The sequence below is a fragment of the Formica exsecta genome, unplaced genomic scaffold, assembly GCF_003651465.1.
Source record: "Formica exsecta isolate Colony F162 unplaced genomic scaffold, ASM365146v1 scaffold72, whole genome shotgun sequence".
Classification (NCBI taxonomy): domain Eukaryota; kingdom Metazoa; phylum Arthropoda; class Insecta; order Hymenoptera; family Formicidae; genus Formica; species Formica exsecta.
Window position 1 is genome coordinate 7167940 of NW_021853485.1, and position 11345 is coordinate 7179284.

General features: G+C 41.4%; 1 protein-coding gene across 2 annotated transcripts in view; it reads right to left on the reverse strand.

The window, feature by feature from the left end:
* LOC115243615 (T-box transcription factor TBX20-like) overlaps positions 1–8961 on the reverse strand; it is a 57478-nt gene extending 48517 nt beyond the window's left edge. The window contains exon 1 of one of the 2 annotated variants that reach the window (XM_029820748.1): positions 8866–8961. In XM_029820748.1, coding sequence (XP_029676608.1) covers positions 8866–8938 — 73 coding nt within the window. In that variant the 5' untranslated portion in view covers positions 8939–8961. Of the gene's footprint in view, positions 1–2304; positions 3154–8865 lie in introns of those variants that run through there. The other variant, XM_029820747.1, reaches the window with a different exon arrangement.
* Positions 8962–11345: the final 2384 nt, after the last annotated feature.

An 11345-nucleotide genomic window follows, 5' to 3' on the forward strand; every position in this document is an offset into this window, starting at 1 on the left:
AGTCGTAAACCGAGTTACCCTAAGATGAACTCGTAATTTAACCTTTTGTAACCCGAACAGGCTTTTATTGCGGCGCCAACAACCACGAGATAATTTGATTCACTTAATCGAATTTTCCGTGATGACATATAACGATATATGTGTTGTTTCTCAAAATATTAAAAGTAGAAATAATAATAAGAATTAAAAAATTAGAATTAAGAGATGTGTTAGATACATGTATAATGAAAGCTTTTAACAGACAAATTCTTTTTTTTTTTTTAAAGAGTCGAGAAGAAAATTTTATAAATTTTAGGATTTGCATAAATAATTTGCACTGATTTATTTATTACAAAGTGTTCATTAGTTCATGTTGTGCGTGTCATCATAATGTACACAAAAAACGTATTTACAGAGAAAAATATAAGTTGTGTAAAAATTTGAAATATGCATGAACGCTGAAAAAGAGTCGAGAAGAAAATTTTATAAATTTTAGGATTTGCATAAATAATTTGCACTGATTTATTTATTACAAAGTGTTCATTAGTTCATGTTGTGCGTGTCGGTGAATTTCAAGATAGACTAAATATTTCAAACAATAAACAAACGAGGCTGTCATCATAATGTTCACAAAAAACGTATTTACAGAGAAAAATATAAGTTGTGTAAAAATTTGAAATATGCATGAACGCTGCGCGATATTGTGTTAATACGAAACGAGTTATTTTGATGACTGGTGTGTGCATGATCGTATGAGAAGCTAATTTTCTATAATGTAAAACTATTCATTTCGGTAGATGCATAAGCGATAACGTTCTGATGTAAGCGAAAATCTATCTCAAATCTTTGATTTTAATGATAATAAGTATTTATACTTCCAAGCAAAAAATGACAGATATTTTGGTTTGGCATAAAATTATTATTAGAGCTTTTAAAGTACAATTTATTAAATATAGATGAGAGAGAATGCTATCTTAGTATGAAGAAGACGGTAGTTAAAAAAAATTACGGATTAATAAATATTCTCAAACACGATTTTCCTTTTCAACTGTATGAAATTAAGACTTATTTCAGATACGATTAAATTGTTTTACAACAATGTTGTAAGGTGTGTTCCATTGTTTACGACTACATTGCCGGCAGCAATACTCGAAACAAGCCGTAATCGCATTTATCTACTTGAATGTTTGACATTTCTATCTCAACTTCATTTCTTTCTGCATCCACGTTACATTTGCGATAGTTTCTTTCTCACACTTACCATTGTCGCGAGATACTCCTATTCTCTCGCGCGTTAAATGTCAAAATATAAATGTCGCTTTAAATGTTTCAAAGCTCGGAAAAAAGAAAACAATTGATTTCAAAGTTTTCCAGTGACTCCACTTTGAATTTAAGAGCCAAAACGTACAAATGTATGAAACATGTCGATTAATGATAAAAGACCGCCTCAATTTCTGATTGACAAATTCGTTGTATCCGTGTGACTTTTTTTGTTATTGTATGTTGTTATAAGGAGATAATAAAATAGTTCGTCTCATACAGAATTGTTTATAAAGGCACGCATGTTTTTCTTGTTGACTTTGACGTGCCTCAAAATCGCCTCGAATTAACTTTCGCGCTGCGAGATATAATGTTGATTATAAAGGCTTTTATATAAAAGGCTTTTATATAATACTATATAATGTTATATAATAGCGGCGGAGAAAATAAGTGCGATTTTGCTGCGCTTCTAATTGTTTCAAACACAATAAATAATATTTGAAACAATATAATATCCTCAAGATGTATTTAAAACTCACTTTTTTGTCAATTCTTTTATCTTTGTTACTTAATAGATTAAACTTATGTCAGTCATATTCAATATTTCAATAACAAATAATTCGTAAGATTAATGTTATTTATTAGTGGCGAACTTTCTATTAAATAATAAATGCACACCTCTAGCGCCTGCATTGTACAAGCCCTCCAAATCGTATATCATCTAAATCTAAAGACTTTGGAATGCCAAAATCTGCTACTGTTATCTAGATAATTATTATCGATAAGTAAATGAAAAGTAATGCTCTATATCTGCAACTTTTCACAATTATTTTTACCTGCCATAATTTCAGGTATATATAATTTGATCAAAAACAAATCATATCACACATGTCCAATTTTTCATGTGTATTTATAATCCCATGTTTGTTTCCATAAATGATATATACGCATTATAAAAATTGTATTTGACAAGTATAATCGACCTGCGACACCCGTGTTAAAAACTACGAAAGAAGCGATTTTCTCCGAAAAAGACGCTTTTCATATTCGTATAAATGTACTCACGATGATCCAGCGTCGAATCAACCACGAATCCTTTGCCAGTCGGGCATTCCAGGTTGGTGTCAGCGGTGGCAGCAGCGTTGCCGATGCCCTGCAGGTGGTAATGCCCGAAGGACGGACCCCCGGGCGCCATGATGGCCGCGATGCTGAAGTCCGTCGCTTTTCCCCTCTCCCCCTTCGTAGGCATCCCTCCCCGACGACACTCTTACTCTTACGCGTTTAGTCTCTTCTCGCTCCCGACCGATCTTCGTCCCCGTCGCGGTTTATCTCACCGTCGAGAGATCGTCCACTTTTTCTCTCCTCTTCGGAAAAGTCGAGAAAATCAACACCCTCACTCGCGACAAGGCATATCAAGCTTCCGTCGGCACTCTAGTCCCTTCCGCTTGTCCTCTCCTCACCACCCACTTCGCCCTCTTTCTATCATCAGGCGCTCGTTCGTGTCAACATGATGACCTGCGGCAACGAGAGAGAGAGAGAGAGAGAGAGAGAGAGAGAGAGAGAGAGGAGGCACCTCCCGCCGGAATTTTTCACAGGTAGCCGCGAACGCGCGCGATTACCTCTGTTATCGCGAGTCTTTCCCCGCCGATTTCACTATCACGCCACAGCTGATTGCGATCGCCACGTCGTTTAAAGATCGTCGTCGTTGCGATTGTCGTGTCTCCCGTCGTCGTCGCTGATTATTAATACTGTTATTAGATTACGAGAAACGGCGCAGCGCACAACGCGTCTGCGCTCCTCGACTTCCCGAACTTCACTGGACCGTCGTTCTTCCTCCCACGCGCACCGACTACCCCACTACTCTGCGTCACGCAAGGGCAGGGGTAGTATCCGCGCCAGCGTGGATACAGCTTACGGTGAGCGGTGACGTTTGCGCGCGCACGTATCGACCGGCTGTTTAGGCGGGGCCTTGCCGGTGCCTTTCTCGAACCCGAACACGGGCCTCTATCTCTCTTTATGCCCCCGTCGTGACGGGGGGGGGGGGGGGGGGGGTCACGTGACCGTGTCCCGGAGAGGTGCGTGAGCGCGCACAACATCCATGCGGCGAAGGCGGCGCGTGCAGAAAGGGCCCTCGCTCTCGCTCTTCGCACGCCACACCCCGAGGAATCAGCCACATCCGTCGCCGCCACACCACCATCGTAAACTGACACCGTCGGTCCCCACCACCGGAGTCTATCTCGACGGCGACGTTGGTATCGCGGAGTGGCGTGGCAGCGACACGGTGGCCGCGCGCAAACGACGAAAGAGAGATCGATCCGACCTCTCGCGCCGGATGGCCGGCGTTCGCGTATACGTATCTACGTATGTACCCTCGCAGTGGCGTAAGATGGAACCGGAAAAAGCTCTAACGAGAATCACATGTGATTTATTGTCTATTGATTAACTCGAGAAGATAATACTCTTGGCTTATATATGTATACATAAATGTGTGTAAATGCTTTATTTAATCAATTTATCTTATGTAAGGAAAAGACCGGACAAATGGTTAAGTTAATGATTATATAATTAAGGGTGTCAATTGTTGTCAATGTCAAGTTTAACAAGCGCTTCAATGTTATTCGATCGAATATGAAAATTGAGAGATTGTGGAAGATTAATCGCAGCTCAAACAGCATTATGTACACGATTACATCCGCTGACAAAGAGAGGTTGTACCCTACGCCGTTTGATTTCCTCGGAGAAGGCAGCGATAGCGCGAGGAGAATTTATTTAAGACACGCCTCGACGGTGGTGGTGAGATGCACCGGCACGTAATACGTGGTTAAAAGCTTTCGCGAGCCGTTTGGAAGATTGAAGAGATGAACGAGGGTCGCTTGTGCCGGGAATAATCATAAGAATCCGCTATCGACGACTATTACAAAGTAACAATCGTCGACAGTGTATTATCTCCGTTTATGCCAGTCGTACACTGCAATTTACGCGCGAAAAAGATTGTATCTTCGAGAAGAGCGTTAAAGCTGAACTATATATATATATATATGTATACGCGTATGTCTCTTCCGTGTAGAATTTCCGTTTGACGCTGACTCACGTGTTCCGTCGTTACACCGGAATTATGCCAACCTTTCCATCACTTGCGACATGATTGATACTTCCCTCATCGCGATTTCCATCTTCTAGAAGTTATGACTCGTCTCTCTTTGCTCTTCCACAGTGTAAACTCTCCTATTTAACCGTTCTTACCGCAAGTGGTTATACTTGTCGCTCATAATAATTTCTATAAACAATATATCGTTTACGGAATTATATGCGAAGGCGAAACTCTTTGTTCTCTACATGGAAAATGGAGAATAGATACACATTCTAGAGATTTTCTCGATAAATTTATTTTATAAAAAGTAGATATAGATATTTTGTAATTTTCTTAAACGGCGGTTGCAGCTGAGGTTTTAAAACGCGCTTCGCCTAAAATTATATATATATACATATTTATCACAGTAGTGTTTATTAACAATATTAGCATTTTTTATTACTACAGATTAATAATCATGTTACTAACTACATTGTCGACGTTCCGCCGCATCTCATCAGCGTTCCAGAAATTCGTGTCTCCGCCGTATATTTAGGTATCTCCGCGGCGAATTTTCACTCAGGACACGTATCGCGGATATTCGCCGCGGTAAAACGGAGAGCGGTATAAAACGCGATCGAATTCCGCGAGCATTATCGTCAAAAGCGAACGACGAGAACGCGGTTGCGGTGAAGAACGGAAGAACGCAAAAGATGGATAGACGTTACGTGGGGCGAGCGGGTAATAAAACCACCGTATAGAGAACATTCAAAGACGCAACGGGAACCGTTAGAAATAACAGCGTCCGCGTCCGAGAGAGAGAGAGAGAGAGAGACGCATCTCGATCGATCAAACGCCATCAAAGTGGATCTCGACGAAACAATTTCGACGGCGACCTGAACGACGTGTGCGTACGCGGATGCCTCGGTAAGAGTACCGGCGAATAGGGGGGGAAGGGGGGGGGGAGATTTACGGCGTGTGTTTAGGCACTCAGGGGCGCTTTACCTCTAGCCCCCTTTATTATACTAATTTCTCGGGCATGTCAAAATACCTATCGTATGTAACCCGGCCTTCCGAATTCTATTCGACACGCTGGGTGCTCCCAGTAGTCGAGCGCATAAAGGGCCCCCTAAAACATAAAATATGAAGCCCGAACGACGGTCGTCGCCCTCCGCGCGCCTCTCCTCTTTCATCTCACGGATCGCCTTCAGGTAGCTGGAAAGAGGAGCCAGCTCGCTCGCGCAAGTCGTCAAGTCGTCTCTCTCGTGAACCGCAGGAACGAGCCGGTTCCCCGGGACAATTCTCTCCCCTCCTCCCCTCCTCCCCCCCCCCTTCTACCGCGCGACTACCCTCGGTGTTTTTTAAGACGGCTGCTGGGACGTGTCACCGTCGCCTTTCACAGTCGTCACTCGCTGTAAAGTTCGCCATTTAACGGACTACGACTGTATCCACTTAACTGCGTGCGCGCGGTCGCGCTTCAAAGTCGTGTGGGTCTACTTAAAGCGCGCTGTGTTAAACGGGTATTATGACTGCAGTGGCCGCAGTGTGGATTCGGGATGATGCTTTCGTGGGGCGATCATCACGCGCGAACGTGTTTTGTCACGCGTAAATATCGACGTCGCGCGCATTCGGGGAACCTGCGTGAATGTATTTCGAAATTCGAATGACATTGCTATATTGTAACTTACGGATACTATCGCGATAGGGATAAATTAACTTATTATTAATGCAACGCATCGATAATAAATATCGATTTAAATCACCATAACGAATTTACAATCGCAGTAATGACCATTTATCGGCGAAATTTGTAGCAAACGTTGTTGCGATATATTTTCGTGCTTCGTATAATATAAGATCAATTCGTATCAATCGCTTACAATCTCGATCAGAATTAATAAAATTTTCTTTTCGCTGACGCAACAATTTTCCCTGGCGAGTCGCACAATTTCTACGCCGATTGTTGCTCGAGGCAACCGGCTGGGACGGCGGCAACAGCAGCAGCAGCAGCTCGGATGCAAATTGCATCTCGACGATTCGCGGGTGGGAAAAATAAACGAGAAATAAAACAAGCGAGCTGGCGGTAGGAGAGAGGAAGCGAGCGAGACCCGCCGTGTTGCGAGGCTGCTCGATGACGGGGAAGCAGGGGGCGGGGGGAGGGAAGACCAGGGAAATGCGGGAGGGGAAGGAAATATCAAGGTGGAGTGGAGTGAAAAGAGGGGAGGAGAGGGCGGACGAACGCGTTGGTTGAAGGTAGATGCGGAGAGCCGGTAGGGCCACGACAGGGTGCGAACCATAAGAGAGGGGGGTACGCGAGGGTCATTCATCATCCGAGGAGAAGAGAGGTCTGCGCGAACACACCACCGTACACCACGCCACCGTACACAGCCCACGGTGGTGGAAGGGCACCGGTGTCGGAAGGAGGAGGTGGAAGGCCACCCACGCGGAACGATCGGGTTCGCCTTCGGTGGCGATTCTAAGGCCGAGTATACCGACATCAGTGAGACTGATTCTATCGCGGGTCTCTGCGTACGACTGGCGCCGCGGCCAAGTGATCAGGCGTGTTACGCTACGCGTTAAGCCCCTCTGATATATTATTTAATTCACATGTGTTATCTCGAAGCACATAAAATATATAAAATGTAACTTAAGATGGATAACCGTATTAGTTATTAATATTAGTTATGCCGTTGAATTTGATGAGTAGAATAAGGTAAAAATATTAATGATCAATTAAAGTGATAAGATATCGATCGTAATTAATATCGAAGAGAAATGAGAGAGAAAATTAGATAATATTATTCCCCGCATCTCAAAAATAATTCACTATTAAAATTAAGATTGGAGTTCACTGTCTGTATATGCTAAGCAATAAAGAGACATTATTCTAACAGTGACTTTTGTGATTTAATCCACCTACGCGCATTAAAACCTCTCCTCCGAAATGGACCGCTCGTCAGAAACCAGTTAAGCAGAGTTACAAACTCCGAGCTCTCATGGCACGAGCTTCTCGGTTGTTCTGGAGTGGTTTCTCTGGAGAGGGTAAACACACGGTTCCTTTCCACGACCACCCCCGCTCAACCTCGAGCAGGCCTAATAATAACGACGAAATTGCCGTTCGTGGCGGCGATAACGAGGAGACGATGTCGGGCAAAGACACCGAGTACTTTAGTTAGAAGAGACGGAAAGAGAGAAAGGGACGAGGGGGTGCGTGCGGACGCGGGGAGGATAGTAAAGGGACAACATCGACGACTCGTGGAAAGACACGGGCTTCCGACGACTCGAGGGCCGCTAAGAGATCGAGGACTCAATTCTGCTCAAGAGTGTCGCGGCGCCAGCCCTTTTCAGAGCCTACAGAAAGTAAAACATAACGCTGGTGTAAAATGAGAACTCGTGTACATATTTCTTGGAGAATGCATCTCCCGTGAGAAAACCATGGGCTTCAGAAAAGGAAAACTCGAAGTTGTCATAATCTTAAAAAATTTCTCACAAAATATTATTATAACAGTAATACAATTTTTTTAATCAAAAGAAAAATTAAATGTTATTTTTATATAAATGCTAATTAAATTGCATCTTGTATTTATATTACTAACAATAAGCAAATTTTAATTGAAAATTGTTTGTATTTCTGAAGTTTGATTTAAATCAAATCGAAAAAATATTACGTCAATTAAGGGAATTAAATTATACGAGGGGAAGAATCTGCTCGAATATATTTTTTTGTCACTAGCAATTCCTACTTTTTATGGAATATGTCCTGTATATCGCGAGAAAACTCTCGAAAGAGCGAAAGAGCCGATAACTGCACGCATAAAATACGTGCTTCTTGACTGCTCTTTCTTCGCAGATCGTAGTGTGTGGGCGGAAAAATGTTTGTGCGTTCAAGAGAAGCGAACAAGAAGAGAGGCGAAAGTACAAAGAAGGAGAAAGTAAACCGTTCGGAACGGAGGGGCGGGGAAGGAAGAAAAGGACAAGAAGATGGAGAAGGACAGAGCAGAAAAGGCGTAAGAGAACACGTGTAGGAACCGGGCTATATATCCCATGAATAACCCATGGCGGGGCGTAGCACGCTCGCTTTCGTATGTATAGCTGCAACCATAATCATATCGGAATGGTGAGCACTGTGTGTATTCGCTCGCATTGACGCCGGAACGAACGATACAGATATAACCATACGGATGGGAAACATCGGAGTGTACTCCCATAACTCGGCATAGGTAGGTGAAAGGTTCGGCCACGTGTGAAGACGGAATCGATCTCCCCAAGTACGAGGGAATCCCTTCCGTCGTGAATCGATAAAACTTGACGATATTCTAACAAAAATCTTGATAAAGCGATAATTCTTAATCTACACGATTATATTTTACGGTACTTATTGTTAGACATTTTATAGTATCTTCAGGCAAATAAATATTTTACGACTGTGTGACGTTTCCTTTCCTCCGTTTGGAATTCGGAAATGCAGCAATCTTTACGGAGTCATTGGGCTTAAGGAGGGTTAAATACCTGCTTAAATTTGCGGTGGACCGCGTCGTATACTATAGCGCACCTACCTGCTGTTGTGTTGCTGATACATAAACGCGACACGCCGGTAGGTATATCGCCTTTGGACCAGCTCGGAATCATCTACCTGCCACGACGATCATTGTGATACTGAACGTCGCACGATTCTTATCTAAGTCCGCACACAAGTCCGAACGTCAATGTCCTTGCGCGAGTCACACTCGTACGAACCTACACATAAACATACGCGACATGTAAGTATAATATGGGCAAATATATACGAGTAATATGAGTTTCGAGAAGATAACGCAATTAATTGCTTCATTAATTCGATTGCCTTTTATCGGCTGATTGCTTAATTCTGTTATCGATGGTCTGGTATTCCATGCTTATAATAAAAAATACATGTTAAAAAGATTACAGTACGTTAAATAGCATTACCTTAATTTGGCATTACTCAACACGTAATCTAAAATGACAGTAAAAGTAACAAAAACGAGACAAATAACATTAAAAAAACGTTACATCGGCGTTCAATTGAGATACTACCTGCAAGATTCTTAATATAGAAAATATTTTTATCCAAAAGATATTCTTATCACACATTTCTCGTTTCTACCTAGAAAGCGATTCCTGCAAAGAGCACGCAATAAAAGCAAATTAAAGTTTTACGACAACGTCGAAAATGATACCGTAGCTATTACCATCTCCATCGTTGTCGGATAATTAGCAGCGAATTGACAAAAATTATATGACGATGATCTCAAATATATCGCGACGTTGAATTTTACACCCGGCGCGTATTTATGAGCGAGCCAAAGATAAAATCTGATATTGCGGCAGGTTGGCTCATTTTCACGGTGTTTTTCCGACACCCGATGGGAGGATCAATGAGAATCAACGATGAAAAAATAATATGTTTTGAAATAGTTATAAACGATGAAAAAAGACCACAATAAATTCTTATTAATGTAATAAATCAATTTGATAAGAGAAAGAGAGGGACAAAAAGAAAAGAAATAAGATAATATAAAATTACGATAATTACATATTTTTAAATATATGTTGGCGTTCTCGTAACACTTTGCATATAGAAATGTTAAATAAAAATTTCTTAGAATAAAATATTAACTTATATGCACATGAAATCTGAAAGAATTAAAATAGAATTTATTACATAACATTGGTTCGAAAACATTTTCCATCGAAACGTTTTGAATGAAAAAAATAAATTATAAACGCGTTATAATTCGGAGAACGATATAAAAGAAAAGATAAATCCGTTTCTTTATTGAAAAGATAGAAAGAGAAGGAAAAAGCGAAACACGCGCTGAACGAATAGATATACCACCGAATCGACGGAAATCTTTTCAATGGACACAAAGCCCCACGGTCACGTGGGTGAGCCTCACGGGAGGATGGAATTCCAGGAGGATCGGCGTTGTACAACGTGTTTCACACTTCGGGTTTCACCCGCCCACGCCCAAACAAATATATAATACGACATTAGAATAACAAATAGTGGCTGAAGCGTCTACGCCTGAGAGCCGCGGGGTGCCGTAGGTGTGCACCTAACATAAATACTAATACGGACATAAATAAGTGCGTGCTTATAAAGCCTGAAGAAAATTCTGCGTAAAGTACTCTTGAAGAGAACGCGACATATAAAGAGAAACCACGCGGAAAAACCATGAAATATTGTCTCGTCTTTATAGGATTAAGTTCTTAAGTCAAAAATTCTTATCTGAGGAAGAATTTAAGAGAAATGACTAGAAAGGTGTAAATTTGGTTGCACATTAGGTTCTCTTCTGTGTATTGTCTAACATCTAAATAACAATTGTGCTATTTGATCGCCGCGAATGATCTTTGTCTCGATAATCAGTCAACAATACGGTTGTATGACACTTTTTTACTCAAAAAGAAGTTTAAATAAAATTTAACAACAATTAATGAAAAGTTTTAATAATTATTTTATTATAAAAATGATATCAATTTCACAGGAACTTTTATTCATATCTATTTTTTTTTGGGCTTGTTCTGTAAGAGATATTTTATGTTTAAACTTTTTCTATCAAATATCAAAAAAAAATTCTCTTGAAAGTGAATAAAATTCTACTGTGCATTTATTTTTTGTTTCGCTTGAATAATACGTCAGTAAAATATTCTCCAAGATGTCAAATTATGTCCCTATTACTGTTAGAATGTCACTAATGTGCGTTACCACGACGAATGATATACAACGCAACAATGATGGATAGAAGTAGCGGCATTAAAAAAAGTAGCGCCGATCATTTTCCTCCCTTCGTCGTCCCGGGTATATCGCGCTCAGCGACTTTCATCCCTTCCAACCCTTCGCCTTTACTATTCTGCGGGATGTAGTTACACGATGCCAAATGGCCGCCCGGGGATTCTAATCGAAATTAGTTTTTTAATTGAGGGGACTTATTTAGTCGTTAAGGTCTCGAGGGGGCGAGGCAAGGGAACGGAGGAGAACGCAGGTCGACGCGAACGACTTTTCCTCCGATCATTT